The sequence below is a fragment of the Staurois parvus genome, unplaced genomic scaffold (assembly GCF_062004578.1).
Source record: "Staurois parvus isolate SC_StPar_1 unplaced genomic scaffold, SC_StPar_1.0 ptg001150l, whole genome shotgun sequence".
Lineage (NCBI taxonomy): Eukaryota > Metazoa > Chordata > Amphibia > Anura > Ranidae > Staurois > Staurois parvus.
Window position 1 is genome coordinate 779,598 of NW_028318946.1, and position 25,712 is coordinate 805,309.

The 25,712-nt window shown below is 45.8% G+C and overlaps 1 protein-coding gene across 2 annotated transcripts; it reads right to left on the reverse strand.

The window, feature by feature from the left end:
• Positions 1-241: 241 nt before the first annotated feature.
• Positions 242-24,032, reverse strand: LOC149439167 (SLAM family member 9-like). 2 transcript variants are annotated; one of them, XM_089659348.1, is made up of 6 exons: positions 23,020-24,022; positions 19,048-19,344; positions 16,462-16,719; positions 10,726-10,857; positions 5,568-5,608; positions 242-344 (listed from the first exon to the last, which is right to left on the reverse strand). In XM_089659348.1, the coding sequence occupies exons 1-6, from the start codon at positions 23,066-23,068 to the stop codon at positions 258-260; spliced, it is 864 nt and encodes a 287-aa protein (XP_089515474.1). In that variant the 5' UTR covers positions 23,069-24,022; the 3' UTR covers positions 242-257. The 2 variants fall into 2 exon arrangements, with proteins under 2 accessions (XP_089515474.1, XP_089515475.1); XM_089659349.1 differs by lacking the exon at positions 16,462-16,719 and having other exon boundaries at positions 23,020-24,032.
• Positions 24,033-25,712: the final 1,680 nt, after the last annotated feature.

A 25,712-nucleotide genomic window follows, 5' to 3' on the forward strand; every position in this document is an offset into this window, starting at 1 on the left:
GAGAAGACCAAAGAGGACTCAACAGGTCATATGACTGGTCAATAGACATCTAGAGAAAATAATTATAAATGATAATAGTAAAAAATACAGAGAGGGTGGGAGGGGGGTGGTGCAAGGGGAGGTAGGACGGGAGAACCCATTATTGGACTTCATATTAAAAAAAAAGCAAAACCAAAACTAAAGAATCTGCAGTCCATATTTATTCCTTCACGCCCGGACAAAACACGCATCACACAAAACATTGCAAAACCAATTATTTATTTTCTTTGCTGTTGCATCACATTTTGCAGCTGTGCGAAGACGGTGGCTTGTTTTTGTCTCAGACTGGTTTCAGCGAAGGGAACCTGCCGGAGAATGTGGAAAAAGAGGAATTTAAACCAGTTGCATACATGTAGGAACATCTGATGAGTCTTGTGTAACCCTTTGCTAACCCTAGAGTTCATATGTGTAGGGGCAAAAATGGTGGGCCCTAATGCCAGGGCCAGGATGGGGGCAAAATGGGCAGTGGTCCTAAGTGCAGTGGCTTTAATTTTTTGGGGGTACTGCAAGGCAGCAGTCCATAGACTACCGTCAACAGAGCTGGGAGCCTGCCCTCACCCCTTCCATCCAGCTGCCTGGAGGAGCCCAAGCAGAGGAACAGCAGGGCCGGATCTAGCCTGTCTGATGTGGGAGCAAGGGCGGACTGACTATTTGGAAACTCGGCACTGCCCGAGGGCCTGGAGTCAGTAGGGGGCCCCATGAGATGCCCCTGGTACCTTTTTTCATAGGCTTTTTTGAGTCTGGACAAGGACACAGGGGCCCCATGATCCCCTATTGCCCGGGGCCCCATGAGTTGTCAGTCCGCCCCTGTGTGGGAGTGCAATAAAAAAATGGGAGGTCAGCAGGGCAGTGTACAGGGGTCAGCAGGGCAGTCAGTGGTGTATTTAGGTTTTTTGCTGCACAAAGATTGGACACCCCCGCACAGAGAGAGTCTGATACTGACCAACAGCGCATCACGCACACCCTTCCCCGTGGAGAGAGCCTGACAATGAGCAAAACCAACCAACACCCCCCCGGCCGAGAGAACCTTCCACCGCCCCTTACACACCTGCCACCACGCCACCCCCTCCCAGCCAGCCAGCAAGAGAGAGAGAGACATTCACCTTCACAGTTCCAGGCATCCCTGGGAAAGAGAGTCAGGGTCAAGCAACCTGCAGCCTCTCATGGGTTCTGGTCCCCGTGCCGCTTCTATTTTTTTATCCGCTGCCCCCCTGGAAAATGCCACCCTAGGCAAAGGCCTTGTTTGCATTGTGGTGAATACGCCCCTGTGGGCTGTGTACAGGGGTCAGCAGGGCACAGCACAGAGGTCAGCAAGGCACAGCACAGGGGTCAGCAGAGATGAGGACAGGGGACAGCAGAGCTGAGAACAAGGGTCAGTAGGGCAGAGGGCAAGGGTCACAACTGGCAGGAAAAAGGACAGGGGTCACTGCTGGCAGGGCACTCATCAGAGCTTCTTCTCCCAAACCTGCACTACACACAGCTTGGGCACAGGCAGAAGAGATTCTCCTCCCCACACAGATAGCTTTGGCTTTAGAGGGCACAACTAAAATCTAGGGGGGCATATCCCACCCCAGCACCCCCCTAGATCCGGCCATGAGGAACAGTGATGTCTCCAGTTGTAAGGTCCACTGTCTGCATCTTTGGCGCATTTAGGAGGGTGTGGTCAGTTGCAAGATGCAAAATTTTTTTTTTTGCATCTTGCAACTGTCAGACATTGGGGGCGCCAATATTAGAGGGAGGAGCAGTGCAGTTTGGGATCTTCCCTGGGTACTGGATGACCTTGTCCCAAGCAATGAAGAATTCCCAACATGCTGCACATAGGCGTCCATGTCAGTTGAGGTGTCTATGCATGGCTCTCCACCTGGTGGTTGGGACTCCCGATTGTGTGACCACCAAGACAGCCAATGGTGGTCACGTGACCAAGAATTCCCTTCCCCCACCACCTTAAGATCCATTTAAAGGGCTGCAGCGGGTGGGCAGGAATGGGTTATTGCAAAATATTAGCAACATGCATTGTTGCGAAATGTTTGTTTGGACAGCTTGTAAATGTAAAGTCACTCTACATTCATAATGAACTGTATTCCTTCATTACGTGAGCAGGCTATGCTTCCTACTTAGTAGTGCCATGCAATGCTTGTGCCTCGATCCTTGTATGTCATCACATGTCTACCAGACAGGTTTTGTCTGGCTAAAAACAAAAGACGCTCTGCTGTCTCTGGTCACCATGCTCCCGGTAGCCGGAGGTCATGTGATCTTTGCCTAGGGGGCTTTAGGTCACATGAGGGAGCAGCATATTGCTTCTTTTTAATTCAAAATGACATTGGGGTTTGGTTGTGAAATGTGGATTTTAATAATAGGTGTGGTTTCAATGTTAATTGTGTGGTTTGGGGAAGGGCCACTGTGTGATGGATTTGGTAAAATGCCTATTTCGTTTCCTATTGAATATATATATATATACGCTATTTCTATAAGTTTTATAAATATTTATTTTTATACTTTAATACATATGTTGTGTGAATATTTTCTGCCTGCTGGGCTTTGTGGTACTATAAGAAATCCTTGCTTAAGAAATGTCTGCTCACACACACTGCCCCCCTCCCACCGTGTGATTTGGAAGACAAAAGAATGTTTTCCTATAAGATAAGGCCTGGAAGAAGATCACACCTATACCATGAAGGAGATTGTTTTCGTGTGGAAATGACCAATCAAAGACTAATATAATGCTTATGCTGTTGTCACATGACTCTCGCATCATTTTGCATATATAAGCTCACTTTCTCATTATAATAAACTAGAAGTATTCATAGACTGAACTTGTGTGTCAGCGTGAGTCTCTTCCAGTGTGCGCACATTCCAAAGCTAGCGTCATAAATTAGGACAGGAACAGATAAGCACCGGACATTTTTAGTCCTCTACTAACTAAACTGTAAGATAGCATTGTGTGCGATGACATGTTGGAAATTTTAGGACTTTATCAGAGTTTGGATTCATTTCCTCCTATGGGACATAATTATACACATAACAAATACTGTATATACAGTTATATGTTTTTTTTTCTCCAAAAAGGGGATCTGAATGCAAAACCAAATGCAGCTTTTTACTTTACAAATGAATTTCGGAATGTTGTGTCTTGATTTAAGGTGAACCTGTCACCACTGAGCTTCCCATAAACCAGCACTGCTCATAGCAATGAAATAATGTTCCTTATATAAATAGTGATCGTTCTCTGCACTTCTTGAAAGATTAGATGGAGCTTGATTGCTCCACTGTGATGGGCCATCTTGGCAGGCGGTGCCTGCTACCTATGCCCGTTGCACCTCTAAGCTCCCCTCAAGAGGTCATGTGACACAATATTGACTCAAGGGGCAGAGATGTGCCAGGCAAGGAAATCCTGGGGATGAGAATAAGGCAAGATGAAACCATTACATTGAATTATATAGAGGGGTGGGTGCTAATTTAGATCTACATAACCAGGTTCTTCTGTTTCTGAGGGACAGTGTGGTTTCATTTGAAAATCGCAATGACTGGTTCTCTTTAGTAGACAACCACACCTAAAATGAAAATGGTTACATTATGATCATCCTGTGAAAGAAATTCCAATTCTAGTTAACAATGTGTGGATCATCGCGCCTTTATAATCAAAGACATGTGGACAACCCTCAAACAATCGTACAAATGTACAAAGACATTGTTGACATTTGGGCTCTTCCAACCCTTGTGGTACCAGTTTGGTGAAGACCCTTGTCTGTTCCACCATGACTGTGTCTCTGTGTACAAAGCCAGCTCCATAAAGACATGATTTGACCAGTTTGGTGTGGAGGAACTTGAGTGTTCTCCACAGAGCTCTGACCTCAACTCTACTGAACACTTTTGGGATGAACTGGAATGTCAATCGCAAGCCAGGTCATCTCATCCAACATCTGTTCCTGACATCACAAATGTTCTTTTGGCTGAATGACCGCCATTTCCCAAAGACGAACTCCACAATGTTGTGGAAAGTTGCAGCTCCATAACGATATGTTTTGACCAATTTAGTATGGGGGTACTCAAGCGGTCTGCACAGAGCCCAGACCTCAACCGTACTGAAAACCTTTGAAGTGAGTTAGAATGCCAATTGTGAGCCAGGTCTACTCATCCAACATTAGTATCAGACCTCACAAATGTTCTTTTGTCTGAATGAACACCATTTCCAAAAGATGTACTCCACAATCTTGTGGAAAGTCTTTCCAGGTGCCACAAAGGGGGGCCAGCTCCATATGAATGTCTATGTTTTTGGAATGGGACGTCCAACAAGCTCATAGACTGTAGGTATGATGATCAGGTGGCCACAGCTTTTGGCATATTGATGGGGGTCTACTACATTATAGCCACAAAGGGAGGCCAAAAAAATATAGCCCAAAGGGAGGCCAAATGTTCTTTTGTCTGAATGAACACCATTTCCAAAAGACGTACTCCACAGGTTATAGCCACAAAGGGAGGCCAACACCATATTAATGGCCATGGTTTCAAAATGGGATGTCCAACAATCTCATATAGGTGTGATGGTCAGGTGTATTCAACCTTTTGGCCATATTGTCTGTAGAGTAAAAGTGTTCATATCTGCATAGAAATATCTGACAATGTGTAATTTTGCTGTGCAGCTCTCGCTGGTAACCTTTTGTAACCCTTTGTCAAGGTCCTGTCCACGGCAGGAGTTCTGGAAGTTCTGGCATTTCTGCCAATACTCTACATGGCCGCAGAAGCACACATCAGCCTCAGTCTGGTACCATACGGCCTTTATAAGGAGGCTCATCACTTCCTCTGGTTGCTGATGATCTCTAGCTCCCCGTGCCTTGTTCCTGGTTCCTGTGATTCTGACTTGTGATTTCCTGTTACCGACTCAGCTTGCTCTTGGACCTGTCTACTCTGATTAACCTGTGATCTGACCTCAGCTTGGCTTATGGACATTCTCTCTCTCTCGCTCCTCTGTGAATGACCTCGGCTATCCCATCTGACTACGACCGCTCTGATTCCTACCTGGTACCTGACCTTGGCTTGAACCGACTATCCAGTAAACATCCAAATCCCCGAAGGGCTTACATACCACGCACAGGTGCCTCCTGTCTGCAGACCTATCTCCGTGCACCAGCTGTGCTTCTGAGTGGACCACCAACCAGCACTCCTACAGGCGACCTGTGCAACTTTGGGCCAGACTCCCGCTGTCCCACTCTCAGGGGAGTCCGGAACTTAGCCGCAAGGGAAGCCCTCTCTCCATTGGCCTCCATCACCAGGTACGTGATACCCTTTCAAGATGGCTAGGTTTCAACTTTTCCAAAATCTCTTTTGATTGGGCCATATTGCACCTCAATGTAAATGTAAAATGTTTTGCGCATTCTTGTTAAATAAGACTTTCATTTTTAGATCAAGATCATGTTACATTTTAGGAGGCATAAATGATAGTTGAGGAGGAATTCCACTTTTCACAGTGATATCGTTTAATTAAATGTGGCCCTATGTGTATCACGTCTAGTGATGTATGCAATAGTTACCTTATCACAGATTGTACTGACTTCCGTGTCTTTCTCTGTACCTGTAATTTGAGCACACATTGTAAATTGATATAAACTGTAGGGTGTATCTTCCCAGCGGGAACACAGACAGCAATAAAAACTGTAGCAAGAAGAAAAAATAAATAAAACACTTATTAAAGGTGAAATAACAAAGTTAGCTTTTGCTGAAATGTTTGGAATTTCACAGCAGTACTTTTTTCTGCCATTAGATGTCCTCAGTCTGATGGCCAGCACCGTTTAACCCACTTCCCCTGAGTCCAGGTCATCCTGGACCCCCTGCAGCCTGTAACTTGAGAGTGAAAAGAGAAACAGTGATGAGCTCATATTTCTGTCACTCCGATGGTCATTCCATCACTCAACTCAAGAACACAGCCTAGAGCTGTGGCATGCCCGGATATTTTTGAAATCCCGGGACGGTCCCACAAAATCTGGAATGGTTTGTGGTACGTAGAGGGTTCTGGTTGTTCAATGCTCAGCATGACAGCCAGGCAATTAGCACTTTCAGAAGGAGAAGCCAAGAATGAAATCCCTATATTTCTCAGGGTTCAGCTTTAGGTTGAAGGCCTCATGATATCAAGCAGATCAGCTGAAAGTGGAAGTGTAACAGTGTTGCAGTGCAGCATGAAGGTTCGGTGGGTGTTGAGGAAATAGCTTGGTGAGATTTACACTATATGGTGGTTGGAAACTGTGCTAAATTCATGTTTGTTGGCAGATCAAATAGACTGAGGTGATGAGACACACAGTGGTCAGGATGTAACACGTAAATGTGCTAAAGACTCTCATGCATGCCTTCTCAACCACTACGACCTCATGTTCAGGTACTTTCAGTGACTCCTACTTTCTGCCTCCTGTAGGCATTAAAGGGGAAGCATGGGTGCTCTTGATGGCCTTTTAGTTGGTATTTCTTAAATAGAGCATCTGCCGAATGTTTGGGTATGTGTATAAGCAGGTTGGAATTAGCTAGATAAGTGCTGCCCCAGATGGGAGGGTAGGGTTAATTCCTTTCCGAGAATCCAAGAGCTGTTTGAGCCTTGTCTTGCATTTTTCCCAGTTCCCCTAGTAGGAGACCGAAGGATGTGAGCGCAATCCAACTTGGGGTTCTGGAGGATGCCACTATTGGACTGTGCTTTACATAAACTCTACCTCTACAGGTATGCTGGGGCAGCACCAGGGGCGGACTGACCATTTGGAAACTCGGGCACTGCCCGAGGGCCCGGGGTCAGTAGGGGACCCAATGAGATGCCCCTGGTACCTTTTTTAATAGGCTTTTTTGAGTTTGGGCAAGGACACAGGGGCCCCATGATCCCCTATTGCCTGGGGGCCCCATGAGTTGTCAGTCCGCCCCTGGGCAGCACATAGCCTGGTTAGGACTAGGGACTGGGGAATTAGGGATGTTTTATGGAAATCCTGCTGGACCATTTTTCTGCTTTTGGTCACTTTTGTAATGTTATTATTATTATTATAATACAGTATTTATATAGCGCCAAAGGGTTTGCTCAGCTCTGTACAGTAGCGAGGGGGACAGAACATGAGACAATACAGTAACAATACAATACACGAGGGGTTCGAGGGCCCTGCTCTTTGGAGCTTACAATCTAGGAGGGAGGGGATAGTGGTATAGGAGGAAGTGGCTGTGGGGGATGGAGTGGTGGGAGGAGTGGAGGAGATCGGTTGTTAAATGAGGGTGGGGTAGGCTTCCCTGAAGAGATGGGTTTTCAGGGTGCGCCTGAAGGTGAGGAGGGTAGGTGACAGTCTGATGGATTGGGGTAGGGAGTTCCAGAGGATGGGGAGTTCCAGAGGATGGGGGAAGTCCTGGAGAAGTCCTGGAGTCAGGTGTGGGAGGAGGAGACCAGGGAGCTAGAGAGTAGGAGGTCCTGTGAGGAGCGAAGGGCACAGGTAGGGTGGTATTTGGGTATCAGGTCAGTTAGGTAGTTAGGGGCGGCGTTGTGAATGGCTTTGTAGGTCAGAGTTCGTACTTTAATTCAGTAAAGCATTGAACTTTGCCTTTTGCCTGGTCTGAAGTCATTTGAAAGGGGTGCATTGCAAGTAGCTTGCACAACTTTGCACTTAGTCCACAGCTTGGGTCACTATCATATGGGGTAAAAAGGGTTACATGCTAAGAGTCACCTTATACATGTTATATATGTAGTTGCCATGGGCAACAATGGGTACCTCTTAGAGACGGGATTGCTTCTAGCTGCAAGGGAGCTGTTGTTGGCACGCACTACGCTGCATTCCGTCTCCCATAACAACTGGAGTGGAACTGCACTGCAGAGGTCCAAATCTTGTACAGAGATACGGAAGTTCAAGAGTTAGTTGAGTGCACGTTGGAGCCAATGCTATGTGCACAACGTTGTTCCATGCTGCTACTGGAATCGGTAGTGGGAAACTGTGGACGGGTGGTTGTGATCGGTATTTGGCACGGCCTACCTAATTTAAAGCTACAGTGGCAAGATGTACATTTACACGGGGTCCCGAGAGTAACTGAGGGACATTTGTTATGCAAGTGTACATGGTGTATCGATTATCTCTAAAGTCAGAGGCAGGGGCGGACTGACAACTCATGGGGCCCTCGGGCAATAGGGGATCATGGGGCCCCTGTGTCCTTGCCCAAACTCAAAAAAGCCTATGAAAAAGGTAGCAGGGGCATCTCATGGGGCCCCCTACTGACCCAGGGCCCTCGGGCAGTGCCCGAGTTTCTAAATGGTCAGTCCGCCGCTGGTCAGAGGTCTGCATTCCCCCACGGCGGCCTCAACATTGTGCCAAGGCATTGATGAAATGGCACTAAAGCAAAGGTACCACATGTGTTGGCTAATTACCCTTTCTCAGGTGCCTAGCATAGCCCTGACTACCCAGGGGGTAGTCCTCTCATGTGACTTGGTTACCAATGAGTTAATTGAGAAACATGGAAGAAACATCCATCACCACCTGCCTATACCCTGGACCATCCTACACATGTACAAAGCACCAGACTCAAAACACCTCTGTCTTCCCAGATGGTCATAAGTGGATCCAACTAGGCTACTAGCTCCTAGAATAAGCCAAATGGCTATGAAAATTGCGGTAGTGCGGTCCACCGTACTTTCTTGTTGATATCCTGCATCCTAAAGAGTTGTTTCTTTGGTAAATTGGTAAAAAAAATTATCTTTGCAGTAGTGCAGTGAAGGGTTGGATCCTCCATCTAGGTTCTGTTGGTGTCTATGTCCCTTTGGGGAGGTGTCACCCTCACTTCCTGGCCATGAACAGGAAGAATAATCTGCTGTATGGTGATACCGATGGCATGTAAAACTTCATAGAGGTTCCAGTTCTTTCCTATTCTACATAAGTCAGGAGGGGTTATATGTTTGTACTGGTGTCCCCACTGAGGAGATGTCACCCTAACGTCCTGGCCACGTGACTGGTCTCAGACAGAACAGGAAGATTATTATTTTATATCAACCATTCTTAACCTTTTCAACACAGAGGAACTCTTGAAAGAACTTTCCAGTTTCAGGGAACCCCTGCTAAAAATGACTATATCTACAACATGATACATTAGTAGGATGGTCAGTGGGAAGAATGCTCCTTACATTGTGGTCATTGGGAAGAATTGCCCCCTTCTGGATAACTAAAAGGATCAATAGTGTCAGAGGGAACTGACACTATTTGCATGTTCTCCCTGTGCCTGCGAGGGTTTCCTCCGGGTACTCTGGTTTCCTCCCACACTCCAAAGACATGCTGGTAGGTGAATTGGCTACTGTCTAGGTTGGCCCTAGTATGTGTAGGTATGAATGTGAGTTAGGGACCTTAGATTGTACGCCCCTTGAGGGTTAGGGACTGATGTGAATGTACAATACAGGGGCGGACCATTTGGGAACTCTGGCACTGCCCGAGGGCTCGGAGTAAGTAGGGGACCCCATGAGATGCCCCTGGTAACTTTTTCATAGGCTTTTTTGAGTTTGGGCAAGGACACAGGGGCCCCATGATCCCCTATTGCCCGGGGGCCCCATGAGTTGTCAGTCCGCACCTGCTCCAAACACATATAGATATAACTCTCAGGCATACAAGTCGTGCAACTGTCTTGAGCACCCTTTCTCAACCAGGGTTCCATGAAACCCTAGGATCCCTCAAGGGGTGGCTAGGGGTTCCTTGAGTTGTGGCCAACTGACCTGGGGCGGGGGTGGTGGGTTGGGGGGCATGTTTCATAAGCTTTTTTTGGGTGTGATTTAAGTGTGGGCGAGGACACAGGGGCCCCATGATCCCCTATTGCCTGGGGGCCCCATGAGTTGTCAGTCCGTCCCTAGTACAATATATATGTAAAGTGCTGAGTACATTGATGGCGCTATATAGGAACCTGATATAAATAAATCATAAATAATAACTTATCTGAGAGACAGAAAGTTCTTATTGCTCAAGCAACCCCTAAAATTCTCTGGAGGAACCCTACGGTTCTACAGAACTATGGTTGAGAAACCCTTTTCCATATAGTGATGCTGATGGCATTTAAAACTCTATGGAGGTTCCATTTCTTTCCTATTCTTTGTAAGAGTAAGGAAGGGGTAAAGGTATGTGATGGTGTTCCCACTGGGGAGATTCCCCCTCACTTCCCAATGTGTCACCAGAAGAGGAAGTGAGGGGAAGCCCCTTGATGGGGACACAAGCAACCATAAAAACCTCTTCTGAGGAAGGGTTGCAATCTCTGTCAAGATTTTATTGCCGATTTTATTGTTCTATAAGGAGCAGGTATTCTATCCTAAAGATACGTACTCTAGAAGGCCACCTAGAGGAGCACAGCCGGCAAAAAGTAGGAGTCATTGTCAATACCTGAACTTGTGATCTTAGTGGTTGAGCTTCTTGTCCATGTAATCGGTCAGACAGAGCCGAAATCTCTTCCACTGGGACACAGACAGCGGTTAAAGCTTGACAGAGGTTCTAGTCCTTCCCACTCCTGAACTGGAACATTTTTTGACCTGGATGCTGTGCATCCAAGTATGGACCTTCTCAACTAAATCATAGAAGCATGTGATTTTTTAAAGATCATAGGATGGGTTAATGGAATGGCACCGTCACAAATGAAAATCAAAGCTATTTGTGCAGTTTGAGCTTCAGTTTGGATACCGGTTTAGAATTATTGCAAAATTTTAAAGCAAATACTTACCTATATTTTTGCTTTTCAGCTTCTTGTAGGATAAAAACATAATGACAATAAGGGTAATAATTAAGGCAATGACGGCAAGTATAATCCACTCCAGTGCAGGTTCTTCCATTTGTAGTTGACGGGTATGTCCTTCTGTAAGGAAAGTTGAAGGCCATATTATATCTCTTCAAGACTAAATTAAAGTATCATTTCCTAAAATATTTCATTTCACAAAAATGTCTTATTTTAAGAATCACATTCTTCATTGGCAACAGTCTGACTCTCAGCTGAGAGTCAGTCCTAGAGTTTCCATTCAAGATGTCTCTTCCATAACACAGGTGTATATCCATCTTCCTTTTAATAACCATCAGTCTTTTTGGCAAATACACTTCCTACCTGCTATGAAGATATAAAGATCTCCTGTTTCTTACATGTCTGTCCATGGCAGGGGCGGACTGACAACTCATAGGGCCCCCGGGCAATAGGGGATCATGGGGCCACTGTGTCCTTGCCCAAACTCAAAAAAGCCTATGAAAAAGGAACCAGGGGCATCTCATGGGGCCCCCTACTGACCCCGGGCCCTCAGGCAGTGCCCGAGTTTCCAAATGGTCAGTCTGCCCCTGGTCCATGGTTTTGGCATGAAATGTCCATTTTCCAACAAACTCATATAGGTGTGTTGGACTTATCGATGGACAAGGCAAAGCAGCTGCTGGTTCCCTCCACTGCTGGGTAGGTGAGTGTTGGAGCATACACAAGACTGACGAGGGTTACATTGCCGAAGAAAGAGGCGAGAACCCCATGGCCTTCCATACTAGGGAGTGCCATGATTTTCTCATTGCTCTAGCAAGAAATAGGGCAAAGGGTACACTAAAGGGTTCATAAGGTGGTGGACATACCAACAAATGACTGAGTTCCAGCTAAGGGTACTGTCAATGCATACAAAGACATTTTAGACAATTGTGCACATCCAAAATTGTGGTAACAATTTAGTGAATTCCCTTTTCTGTTCGTGAACGACTGTTCCCCCGTGTTTTAAGCTCCATAAAGACATGGTTTGATGAGTTTGGTGTGGAGGAAGCTGAGTGGCTTGCACAGAGCCCTAAATTCAACCCAACAGTTCACCTTTGGAATAACTTGGAACACCAATTGTGAGCCAGGTCTTGTCATTCAACATTAGTACCTGACCTTATAAATGGTGGCAAGCTCCATGAAGACATGGTTTGACCAGTTTGGTGTGGAGGGACTTAAGAGATCTACACAGAGCACATGCCTCAACTTTACTAAACACTTTTTTGAATGACTTGGAACACTGATTATGAGCCAGTTCTTCTCGTCCATCATTGGTACCTAACCTGACCTCACAATATTCTTCTGGACAAATGGACAAAAATGACCCTAGACAAAAAATTCTTGTAGGAATCCTTTTCAGAAGGGTGGAGGATATTATAGCCACAAGGAGGCCCTTGTGCACAAAGCTCCATAAAGACATGGTTTGATGATTTTAGTGTGGAGGAAGCTGAGTGGCCTGTACAGAGCCCTAACCTCAACCCTACTGCACACCTTTGGGATGACTTGGAGCACAAATTGTAAGCTGGATCTTGTCACCCAATATCGGTACCTGAACTCATAAATGGTGCCATCTCTATAAAGACATGATTTGATGATTTTAGTGTGGAGGAAGCTGAGTGGCCTGTACAGAGCCCTAACCTCAACCCTACTGCACACCTTTGGGATGACTTGGAGCACAAATTGTAAGCTGGATCTTGTCACCCAATATCGGTACCTGAACTCATAAATGGTGCCATCTCTATGAAGACATGATTTGACCAGTTTGGTGTGGAGGAACTCAATTTGTCTACACAGAGCCGTAACCTCAACCCTACTTAACACCTTTGGAGCGACATAGAACACCAAATGTGAGCCAATGTTATTTTGGCTGAATGGACAAAAAATTCCCATGGGACACTCCAAAATCTTGCAGAAAGCCTTCTAAGAAGAGTGGAGGAATGACTTGGAGCACAAATTGTAAGCTGGATCTTGTCACCCAATATCAGTATCTGAACTCATAAATGGTGGCCATCTCTATAAAGACATGATTTGACCAGTTTGGTGTGGAGGAACTCAATTTGTCTACACAGAGCCATAACCTCAACCCTACTTAACACCTTTGGAGCGACATAGAACACCAATTGTGAGCCAATGTTATTTTGGCTGAATGGACAAACAATTCCCATGGGACACTCCAAAATCTTGCAGAAAGCCTTCTAAGAAGAGTGGAGGATTTAAAAGGCCAACTCCATAATAACTTCCATGGTTTTGGATTGGGACGTCCAACAAACTCATATAGCTGTGATGGTCAGGTGTCCACACCTTTGGACATATCAATGGGAATATGCTACTGATCCTTTGACTTTATCCCAAGAAAGCAAACTACCGGCCCTCTTCTTCAATTCTTCAACTTCAATCTTCTCTTACTAGGATAAGTAAAATGGGGCTAATTTATCACAGTGGTCTTTGCAGCAGTAAAAACCAGTTTAATCCTTCAGAACCAATGGCTTTACTGCATTTGCTCTGCAGAAAGCAGCTCGCCCCCTTTGCAGGATGTCTGTGGTTCACCAAATGTTACATTTACATCCTTAGTCAACTGTAGATACAGTCAGAAGGTGTGAAAGGTGTGAAACAAATAAACACAAACACTTCTCCTTTGCTTAACTTTATTGAAGCTGTCATTACAGCTATATAGACAATAATCTTACTGCTAATTGATACCATTGATAGTGTGGACTTCACTAACAACCAAAATTCTAATGGTCAAACACAGGGCTAGTAGATTGCTCGGAGGTCTATTTATGAAAAAAAAAATCACTGGATGGATGTCCCCAGCATTCACCCAACCATAGCATCCTATACCCATATTTTGTATAATATATTTATTTTCAATGATCGTAAGCTCCATCTAGTGGCCATAATGTGGTATTTGGCTGATTGGGAAATTTCTAAAAATATTGCATTGTAACCACTAGATGGAGCTGCTGATCATAGGAAATAATCATATTAGACAACACATGAGGATAATTCACTAAGGCTCCGCGGAACTGACCCCGACTGCACTTGGGTACTTCCGTTAGAATACCGCTTCCCCGTCCGAACACCAACAACAGACACCACAGCTGACCATACAAGGCTAGACAACACCAATCTTAAATTAAACCAGAAGGTAGACTAGTTTATTTTAACACTGATATAAGATATATACACTCAGGGAACACCCCCCCCCCCCAATCCCTGCTTAATGACACAGGGCGGGGCAATCTACATTTAGTAACAAGAGACACACAGGTATCCAAACTTCAAACCAGCAGACAGTCCCATCAGGAGGGAGGGCTGCTGGAGACATCCCCCGATAAGCTAATACACATAAACACATACATCCCATAATAGTTTGCTCCCAAGCCAGACCCACAATAGAACAATGGGATGCAGCCACATAACACCAAACAATCAACAACCCCCACCCCAATATTAGGACAGATCATCCTGTACCCCTAACAGGCACAGGGTGATTTACACATAAGAGGGATATGGGGAGCTGAGACAGGGGTCTCCCCACCTCTCCAAAGTGAGCTGGGTTCCATGGGCCCCCTCACCCAAAGTGACTCCCGTCACACTTGACATTCGTTGTGAATTTTTTTTTTTTATAAATGGACACCTGAGTATCTACCGATGACCACAGATCACTTTTTACAAGGTAGTAAGCATTACTGCCAGGGCCGGGACAAGGGGTGGGCAGGAGGGGTGGCTGCTTTGGGCACTGTGGTATCATGTGAGGTAAGGGGGGGGGACCATAAGGAAGTTGGGGGGAGGGGATTTGTGTTGAGAAGGGGAATTTGACGGGCGGCAGGGGGTAAGTATTGTTCTAGGAGGGGAAATTTTGGGAGGTGTGCTAGGATTGATGATTTGGGGGGATTTGTGTTGGGAGGGGGCATGGGGGAAAGAGAATTTGTGTTAGGAGGGGGGTGTCATAAAAGCGATATGGTGGGGGAGGCAATTTGTGCTAGGAGATCTTTTTTTTTGGGAGGGGGGGGGGGATTTGTGTTAGTAGGAAAGTTTGGGGGATATGTGTGCTAAGATGGGTGATTGGGATGGGGAATTTGTACTAGAAGGGGGGATTTGGAATGGGGGGAGAGGATTTGTGCTAGTAAGGATGTTTGGGAGATATGTGTGCTAGGATGGGTGATTGGGATGGGGAATGTGTACTAGAAGGGCGGATTTGGAATGGGGGGGGGGGTATTTGTGCTAGTAGGGATGTTTGGGGGATATTTGTGCTAGGATGGGTGATTGGGATGGGGAATTTGTACTAGAAGGGGGGGATTTGGAAGGGGGGGGGGGGTATTTGTGCTAGTAGGGATGTTTGGGGGATATGTGTGCTAGGATGGGTGATTGGGATGGGGAATTTGTACTAGAAGGGGGGATTTGGAATGGGGGGAGAGGATTTGTGTTAGTAGGGATGTTTGGGGGATATTTTTGCTAGGATGGGTGATTGGGATGGGGAATTTGTACTAGAAGGGGGAATTGGAATGGGGGGGGGGGGGTATTTGTGCTAGTAGGGATGTTTGGGGGATATTTGTGCTAGGATGGGTGATTGGGATGGGGAATTTGTACTAGAAGGGGGGGATTTGGAATGGGGGGGGGGGGTATTTGTGCTAGTAGGGACATTTGGGGGATATGTGTGCTAGGATGGGTGATTGGGATGGGGAATTTGTACTAGAAGGGGGAATTGGAATGGGGGGGGGGTATTTGTGCTAGTAGGGACGTTTGGGGGATATTTGTGCTAGGATGGGTGATTGGGATGGGGAATTTGTACTAGAAGGGGGGATTTGGAATGGGGGGGGGGTATTTGTGCTAGTAGGGACGTTTGGGGGATATTTGTGCTAGGATGGGTGATTGGGATGGGGAATTTGTAATAGAAGGGGGGGATTTGGAATGGGGGGGGTATTTGTGCTAGTAGGGATGTTTGGGGGATATGTGTGCTAGGATGGGTGATTGGGATGGGGAATTTGTACTAGAAGGGGGAATTGGAATGGGGGGGGGGGTATTTGTGCTAGTAGGGATGTTTGGGGGATATTTGTGCTAGGATGGGTGATTGGGATGGGGAATTTGTACTAGAAGGAGGGGATTTGGAATGGGGGGGTATTTGTGCTAGTAGGGACGTTTGGGGGATATGTGTGCTAGGATGGGTGATTGGGATGGGGAATTTGTACTAGAAGGGGGGGATTTGGAATAGGGGGGGGGGGGTATTTGTGCTAGTAGGGATGTTTGGGGGATATGTGTGCTAAGATGGGTGATTGGGATGGGGAATTTGTACTAGAAGGGGGGTTTGGAATGGGGGGAGAGGGTTTGTGCTAGCAAAAGGAAATTTGTGCTGGGGAGAGAAAGAATTTTAGCTGGGGGGGGGATTTGTCCTGGGAAGGGGGATTTCAGCAGGGGGTGGATTTGTACTGTAATGCTTAGGGGGTAAGCTGTATGCATTTTTTTTTTCGTTTTAGGGGGGGGAGAGTTTTCCACATACATCATGCTCATTCATCTTGGGGAGGGCGCAATTTGACATGTCCTCCCTGGGCGCTGGCACTGATCACCGTCTGTCTGAAAGAACTCTTTCTGGTAAATGTCATTCACTGATCTTTCATTTTTCCCGGGTGCAGTGACAGCTTTGATAAATCCGGAATGTTTCTTTCATGTAAAAGATGACATAATTACCTCTGGGACAATACTGCCAGGGGGTGACGGTTCTGGAGACGTTGCTGACGGGGTTTTTGGCGGTACATTCGCAGGTGACTTGCGGGTAAACATGATATAAATGAAGCGTTCGGTCACTTATATATAAGTCGCTGGTGTTCGGGTCATTCCAGGAGATGGTGACGTTTGAAGCATTCACCAGGCAGGTCAGGGCCAGGCTGCAGGTCCCGTTGCTGGTCACGTCAGCGCGAATATTTATGTCATCGTACAACAAGACGGCTGCAATAGATTAGGGTACAGTGTATGTGAATGTAAAATGAAGGACAGTATTGGGGATCCGCAAAAGCTTAGCGTGACACAAGGTGCAAGGAATCTATTAAAGCTGAACTTTGGGCACAAAAACTTGTATTCCTTAGTAGCCACAAGGGATATGAATCCACTTTCTGTGGACCAAGTGCCTTTCCAAATCTAGATGTTACCTGGTAAATGTAGCAGTGACATCATCATCATCATAGCCTGTGTAGAGAGCAGAGTTGCTCATTTTAAGGGGTTCCCACCATCCCTGTGCTGAGGTCCTGGGTCTGTACACCTGTTATGATTTGCTAGGTCTGTACACCAGCTGTGCCCATCATGAATGGTTCCCACCACCTCTGCACCAGGTTCTCAGGTCTGTACAGCTACAGAGATGCCCTGGTCTGGAAACCTCATGTGCCCATTATGTACCCACCATCCCTGTGCTGAGTTCTCGGGTCTGTACACCTGCTGTGCCCATTTTGAAGGATTCCCACCATCCCTGTGCTGAGTTCCCGTGTCTGTACACCCACTGTGCCCATTATGAGGGGTTCCCATCATCCCCGTGCTGAGTTCCTGGGTCTGTACACCTGCTGTGCCCATTTTGAAGGGTTCCCACCATCCCTGGGCTGAGTTCACAGGTCTGTACACCTGCTGTGCCCATTATGAAGGGTTCCCACCATCCCTGTGCTGAGTTCCAGGGTCTGTACACCTACTGTGCCCATTATGAGGGGTTCTCATAATCCCTGTGCTGAGTTCCCGGGTCTGTACACCTGCTGTGCCCATTATGAAGGGTTCCCGCCATTCCTGTGCTGAGTTCACGGGTCTGTACACCTGCTGTGACCATTTTGAGGGGTTCTCATAATCCCTGTGCTGAGTTCCTGGGTCTGTCCACCCGCTGTGCCCATTTTGAGGGGTTCTCATAGTCCCTGTGCTGAGGTCCCAGGTCTGTACACCTGATTTCCAGGTCTGTACACCAGCTGTGCCCATCATGAATGGTTCCCACCACCTCTGCACTAGGTTCCCAGGTCTGTACACCTACTGAGATGTCCTGGTCTGGAAACCTCATGTCCTGGTCTGGAAACCTCATGTGCCCATTATGATGGGTACCCACCATCCCTGTGCTGAGTTCCCAGGGCTGTGCACCTGCTGTGCCCATTATGAGGGGTTCTCATAATCCCTGTGCTGAGTTCCTGGGTCTGTACACCTGTTATGATTTCCAGGTCTGTACACCTGCTGTGCCCATCATGAATAGTTCCCACCACCTCTGCACCAGGTTCCCAGGTCTGTACACCTACTGAGATGCCTCATGTCCTGGTCTGGAAAACTCATGTGCCCATTATGATGGGTACCCATTATCCCTGTGCTGAGTTCCCGGGTCTGTACACCTGCTGTACCCATTACAAAGGGTTCCTACTATCCCTGTGCTGAGTTCCTGGGTCTGTACACCCGCTGTGCCCATTATGAGGGGTTTCCACCATCTCTGTGCCGAGTTCCCTGGTCTGTACACCCGCTGTGCCCATTATGAGGGGTTACCATCATCTCTATGCCGAGTTCCCTGGTCTGTACACTCGCTGTACAGACACACTCCCTATGAATATGTGCACATGGCACGAAAACGCGTCAGGGTAAGAGCAGCATATCCCAGACATTATACCACCGCATGGAGCGGTGGTTATCTTTATGCAAATTTATGGTCAGTCTATTTATGCAGTCCTTGTCTATCTATCTTTTGGATCAATAAATCTTTATTTTAAACGGTATCACACCATCCTGGCTTTTTTCTTGGGACCCTGCTGAGTCCAATACTTGCAGAGTCTCTTAGGGGACAGCTGAGGGGTGTCCTAGTGTGGCAACACACGATTCATAAGAGGATCCTTTGGATGGACTGCTGTGCTTAGATGATGACCAGATCCGTTCATGAGATAACTGCGTATGGATATCGGGATACCATCTATATGCATATTTGAATTATGCATCTGGTGAGTGCATGATTCAGTTACTCTGATCACCGGAAGACGCACGTTTTTTCAGTCACCATTTGATGTTTGAAGGACTATCATTATTCTTATGCACAGTTTTTGGCACTTTGTCACCACTTCATATGTATATGGTTTAATTATATTGTGTTCTAGCGCTGCGCCCTTCTCTTTTATATGTACACTCGCTGTGCCCATTATGAGGGGTTCCCAGCCCTCTACACTTGCAGTGCCCATGGCGTTCCAACTATGATATTACCTTTATGCAGAATAAAAAAACAAACTTAAAAAAAAAAAGTAAAGACCTCCTCAAACACAAAAGTCCATTTTCACTTACGGTAGACTTTGAGGCGAAATTGCTGGTGAAGGTCTAAGACATTGGCCGTGTAGGTTCCTTGGTCTTTCCTGGTGACATTGGAAATTTTCAGGGAGACGCCATTCACGCAATGCAATCGTCCCCTGAACCTCTGGTTCTTCACCTCGATTTTCCCATTGGCCTCTGTTGTGGCAATGTGGGTTTTAGCGAAGATCCAATGGATTTCACTCACTCCCGTCTCATTGATAGGTAGAATGACGTCCCTCTCCGCGGCAGAGATAACATCCACAGTGTGTCGAGAAGCTCGGGCAAATTGCACTGTCGGCAAAAAAAATTAAAAAACAGATCAGCTGAAGCTCTTCAGATCATAAGTCCATTCATAAAAAAAGTTTGATTAATCGAGTTTAATTGGCTGCAGCAGACTGGTACATTGGTGGGCCGCTACCAGTTATTGCACTTCCATATCATCCTTGCTCTTTGTTGTGACCAAGCCAGGGGCGGACTGACCATTCGAGCACTCGGTCACTGCCCGAGGGCCTGGGGTCAGTAGGGGGCCCCATGAAATGCCCCGGTACCTTTTTTATAGGCTTTTTTGGGTGTGCTTTGAGTGTGGGCAAGGACACAGGGGCCCCATGATCCCCTATTGCCCAGGGGCCCCATGAGTTGTCAGTCCGCCCCTTGACCAAGGCCAACATTATCTCTAATTTAAATATAGCTCCATCTTTCCCACACGGCACAACTAGATACCTTCACAATTCAGAATTTAAATAATTTTTTACAAAATACTGAAAGTTTTGCCAAAATTTAGCTATTTTTGACAATGCATTGAAGTCTGGGCAGCACAGTGGCTAAATGGTTAGCACTTCTGCCTGGCAGTACTCGGGTCATTGGTTCAAATCCCAGCCACAACACCACCTGCCTGGAGTTTGCATGTTCTCCCTGTGACTGTGTGGGTTTCCTCCAGGTACTCTGGTTTTCTCTCACACTCCGAAGACATGCTGGTAGGTTAATTGGCTCCTGTCTAAATTGGCCCCAGTATGTGTATGTATGAATGTAAGTTAGGGACCTTAGATTGTACACCCCTTGAGGGTTAGGGACCTTAGATTTTACACCGCTTGAGGGTTAGGGACTGATGTGAATGTACAAATATATATGTAAAGTGCTGCGTAAATTGGCGGCGCTTCAAGTACCTGAAATAAATAAAAATAAATAAATTGGGGGCGGGGAAGGTGGTTTTGATAGTTTTTAATGGGTATAATGAGTTTCAATTAGCTCCTGAGGGTCCGTTCAACTAAATTCAAGTACAGCTTCACCTTTTCCACAAGGCATGAATTCTCTTAAATTTTTGTTTACAAAAATCTGAAAATTTTAGCAAAATTTAGCTTTTTTGGAAAATGCATTGAAGTCAATGGGGAAGGGGGAATTAAGGCGGTTTTGGTGGTTTTTAATGGGTTCAGTGAGTTTCAAATGGCTCCTGAGGGTTGCGGAGGATCCTTTCAACTAATTGAAATTATAAATCCATTATCACCATAATTTTGGCAAAATTTGAAAATGCATGAAAGTCAATAATGAGGGGCAATTTAAGGGAGTTTTGGTGGTTTTTAATGGGTGCAATTAGTTTTTTTGACTCATGAAGGTTGTGGAAGGTCCTTCCAAATGAAATTATAGACCCACCATCCCCAAAAGGCAGGAAAAGGTACTTGCAAAATTAGATATTTTAATTTTCCCTAAATGCTCTAAAAAATATCTTAAATTTTTGGCAAATTTTATTTTTTTTTTGTAAAATGCACTGAAGCAAAAATTAAGATTGGTATTGGTGGTTTGTCATGGGTTCAATTAGGTTTAAATGGCTCCTGAGGTTTGTGGAAGATCCTTTCAACTAATTAAATTATAAAGCCACCATCTCCACAAGGCAGAAATAGGTACCTGCAAAACTAGGTTTCTAATTTCCCCCAAATTTTCTGAAATAATTAAATAAAATAACTACATTTGTTACAAATTTTTTTGTTCTTTTTTTTAAAATGCACTGAAGTCATCTGGCAAGAGGAAATGAAAGTTTGTTTTGGTGGTTTTTAATGGGTTCAATGAGTTTTAAATGGCTCCTGAGGGTTGCGGAAGATTCTTTCAACTAATCTAAATAATAGATCCATCATCCCTATAATTTTGCCAAAATTTTGCTATTTTGAAAAATGCATGGAAGTCAATAATGAGGGGCATTTTAAGGGCGTTTTGGTGATTTTTTTTAAATGGGTATTTTTACTTTTATTAACTCAACGAAAAAACAGAAAGTGAAAAGAAGTAGCATACAAAAAAAAATTAAATTGGCGGTAGACAATACCATGTATTGGCTAATTTAAGTTGTTAAAGATGCAAGCTTCAGGGGTTCCTAGATCCCTCCACACTTTCTGCAATAATCAATGGCTAACACATTACAATGCTCTACTACTACTAAATGAATGAAATAAACAGAGAATATAAATCAAAAACAGAAAATATATATTTTTTACAGAAGATTTTTCCTAACAATTTTGCAAAGGAAACAGAAATTTGATCATTAAGATCAATTTCAAGCAAATAAGTCATTTTGGAGGTAGGAAAGTGTAATAACATTTATCATATCTTATCTTGTTTGGTAAGAACGGGCTCTTCAAGTAACCCGTCTTTCCAGTCTTTATATCATCGGTGGTCGGTGGGAAGAATGTCCCTTACATTGGTGGTCAGTGGGAAGAATGTCCCTTACATTGGTGATCAGTGGGAAGAATGTCCTTACATTAGTAGTCAATGTACATTGGAAGTCAATGGAAAGAATGCTCCTTACATTGTTGGTCAATAGGAAGAATACTACTCACATTCATGGTCAGTGGGAAGAATGCTCCTTACATTGGTGGTCAGTGGGAAGAATGTCCCTTACATTGGTGGTCAATAGGAAGAATGCTCCTTACATTGGTGGTCAGTGGGAAGAATGATCCCTACAGTGGTGGTCAATGGGAAAAATATTCCTTACATTGGTGATCAGTGGGAAGAATGTCCCCTACATTGGTGGTCAGTGGGAAGAATGCCCCTTACATTGGTGGTCAGTGAGAAGAATACTCCTTACATTAGTGGTCAGTGGGAAGAATGTCTCTTACATTGGTGGTCAATGGGAAGAATGTTCCTTACATTGGTGGTCAATGGGAACAATGTCCCTTACATTGGTGAACAGTGGGAAGAATGTCCCTTACATTGGTGGACAGTGGGAACAATGCTCCTTACATTGGTGGTCAATAGGAAGTATACTCCTTACATTGATGGTCAGTGAGAAGAATGTTCCTTACATAGGTGGCCAGTGAGAAGAATGTTGCTTACATAGGTGGCCAGTGAGAAGAATGTTCCTTACATAGGTGGCCAGTGAGAAGAATGTCCCCTACATTGGTGGTCAGTGAGAAGAATGTCCCTCACATTGGTGGTCAGTGGGAAGAAAGCCTCTTACATTGGCAGCTAGTAGGAAATATTCCATCCTTGGAGGTCAGAATGTCACCTCTACAGTCAGGTAAATTATTTGGTTTATTATTTGGTTCATTCAGCTGGCTCTTCCAAGTGGCGTTGGCTCTGGAACTATGCAGGCACCATCAGATAGAAGCTCAGCCAGCCACACCGTAAGGAATCCCTAGCAACTTCTTGAAGAACCCTGGTTGAGAACAGCTGGTTTAGGTTGATAATCATTTTCGAGGAATGACAATCTCACGATCAGGCATCTTCTGTGATTGTCTTTGTATCCATTTAGTTCTCATATGGCTCTTGGCCTTTTGTCAGATCTTCATCACATTTACAAAAACCCCACAGAAAGACAGAAAATAGAGTAGTAGACCGATGATTCTAATTAGAGTAATCAGAATTGGTCCTGAAGCAGAAAATCCATTGAAGAGGCTGAAATGGATGACTTACCAAGAGTTAAAGTAGAAGATAAAAATATTAACAATCAAGTTTAGGAGGAATGTCGATGGATGCACTTACCTGTTCGAAGGGAGCAATATAGTAGAATTATGCAGTAGAGTTGTAACATTCTCCGTTGCTGAAAATTCGCAGATCAGACTTCCCTTCAGTCATCTGTAACTTTACTTCCTCTTACAATATTATTTTAACACCTCCAAAAAGTTTCCTTTAACGCCCTCAATACCACCATGCTTCTTCATTTTCTAAAAAAAGTCTGGCAAAAATTAGATCACCTTGGGGTGTCTACTTTCCAAATGAAAGGGTCATTTTAGGGGTGTTCTTACTGTCCTGCCATTGTTTTAATAACAGAAAGTAGGGAAAACGTTTTGTGTTCCAAATTATTTGGTCTTTTTTTTTTCTTTCTATAGTAAAAAATAAAAAACCCAGTGGCTATGAAAAAGAAATTTCTCTCTGTCTCCAAAAAATAAAAAAAAAGTTCGGCAGTGCTGGGACAAGGTCATCCAGTGCCCAGGGCCAGGGGCGGACTGACCATTTGGAAACTCGGGTCAGTAGGGGGCTCCATGAGATGCCCCTGGTACCTTTTTCAATGGCTTTTTTGAGTTTGGGCAAGGACACAGGGGCCCCATGATCCCCTATTGCCGGGGGCCCCATGAGTTGTCAGTCCGCCCCTGCCCAGGGCAAAGATACCAAACTGCCCAGCCATGTAACAGGAGGAAGGCATCCAAATCCCTAAGTAAACCATTGAGCCCAGGGCAGCCACCCCTTCCGCCCATTGCTTGTCTCGGCCCTGTATTTGGGTACAGTGTTGCACAGCAGAGTAATTGTTTGTCAAACTATCACTTCACTGAAAACTGCAAAATGGCCTGGAGAGGAAGGAGATGTAGCATGCCTGTTTTGAGTTGGGGAAAAGTCATTAGATGAATAGGGAGGGGGCCATCACTGATCTCTCTCTGAAAATGCTAGCTTCCTGGCTATTTTTCAGTGGACTCTCCAGCTTCACTTCTTTAACCACTTCAAGTCTGGACCCTTTTACCCCCTTCCAGTCCAGACACTTTTACCCCCTTCCAGTCTGGATACTTTCACCCCCTTCCAGTCCGGACACTTTTACCCCCTTCCAGTCTGGATACTTTCACCCCCTTCCAGTCCGGACACTTTCACCCCCTTCCAGTCTGGACACTTTCATCCCCTTCCTGTCCGGACAATTTCACCCCCTTCCAGTCCGGACACTTTCACCCCCTTTCAGTCCGGACACTTTCACCCCCTTCCAGTCCGGACACTTTCACCCCCTTCCTGTCCGGACACTTTCCCCCCCTTCCAGTCCGGACAATTTCACCCCCTTCCAGTCCGGACACTTTCACCCCCTTTCAGTCCGGACACTTTCACCCCCTTCCAGTCCGGACACTTTCACCCCCTTCCAGTCCGGACACTTTCCCCCCCTTCCAGTCCGGACACTTTCACCCCCTTCCAGTCCGGACACTTTCACCCCCTTCCTGTCCGGACACTTTCACCCCCTTCCTGTCCGGACACTTTCCCCTCCTTCCAGTCCGGACACTTTCCCCCCCTTCCAGTCCGGACACTTTCCCCCCCTTCCTGTCCGGACATTTTCACCCCCTTCCTGTCTGGACACTTTCCCCCCCTTCCTGTCCGGACACTTTCCCCCCCTTCCAGTCCGGACACTTTCACCCCCTTCCAGTCCGGACGCTTTCACCCCCTTCCAGTCCGGACGCTTTCACCCCCTTCCTGTCCGGACATTTTCACCCCCTTCCAGTCCGGACACTTTCCCCCCCTTCCTGTCTGGACACTTTCCCCCCCTTCCTGTCTGGACACTTTCCCCCCCTTCCAGTCCGGACGCTTTCACCCCCTTCCAGTCCGGACGCTTTCACCCCCTTCCAGTCCGGACGCTTTCACCCCCTTCCAGTCCGGACACTTTCACCCCCTTCCAGTCCGGACGCTTTCACCTCCTTCCAGTCTGGACACTTTCACCCCCTTCCAGTCCGGACACTTTCACCCCCTTCCAGTCCGGACACTTTCACCCCCTTCCTGTCCGGACACTTTCACCCCCTTCCAGTCCACACACTTTCACCCCCTTCCTGTCCGGACACTTTCACCCCTTCCTGTCCGGACACTTTCACCCGCTTCCAGTCCGGACACTTTCACCCCCTTCCTGTCCGGACACTTTCACCCCCTTCCTGTCCAGACATTTTCACCCCCTTCCAGTCCAGACACTTTCACCCCCTTCCAGTCCAGGCCAATTTTCAGCTTTCAGCGCTATCACACTTTGAATGACAATTGTGCGGTCATGCAACACTGTACCCATATGAATTTGTTAGCATTCTTTGAGACAGATAAAACTTTATTTTGGTGGTATTTATTCACCGCTGGGATTTATAGCTTTTTGCTATATAAATGATAAAGTGCAAAAATTTTGAAAAAAAAATGTTTTTCTTATAAAATTTTGCAAATAAATAATCTTTCTTCAGAAATGTTGGCCAAAATGTATTCAGCTATTTTTTAGTAAAAAAAAAATTAGTTTATAACCAAAAATTATAATTTTTCAAAAATGTTTTTTACTTTTTTTAATATTATTATGTTTTTTTTTAACATACTGTCACCCTAGCAGTACAGTGTCACCATAGTGACAGGGGTCAGCAAGGCAGAGGGCGTGACTCATCAATGGCAGGGCAGAGGACAGGAGTCACTCCTAGAAGGGCAAAGCACAGGGGTCACCATTGGCAGGGCAGAGGACCGGTGTC

Coding starts and splice junctions, on each gene's coding strand:
- LOC149439167 (XM_089659348.1), bottom strand. CDS start 23,068: ATGTTACAACTCTACTGCATAATTCTACTATATTGCTCCCTTCGAACA. Junction 5,609..10,725: donor GCTGAAAAGCAAAAATATAG/GTAAGTATTTGC, acceptor CTCAAATTACAG/GTACAGAGAAAGACACGGAA. Junction 345..5,567: donor TCAGTACAATCTGTGATAAG/GTAACTATTGCA, acceptor ATTCTCCGGCAG/GTTCCCTTCGCTGAAACCAG.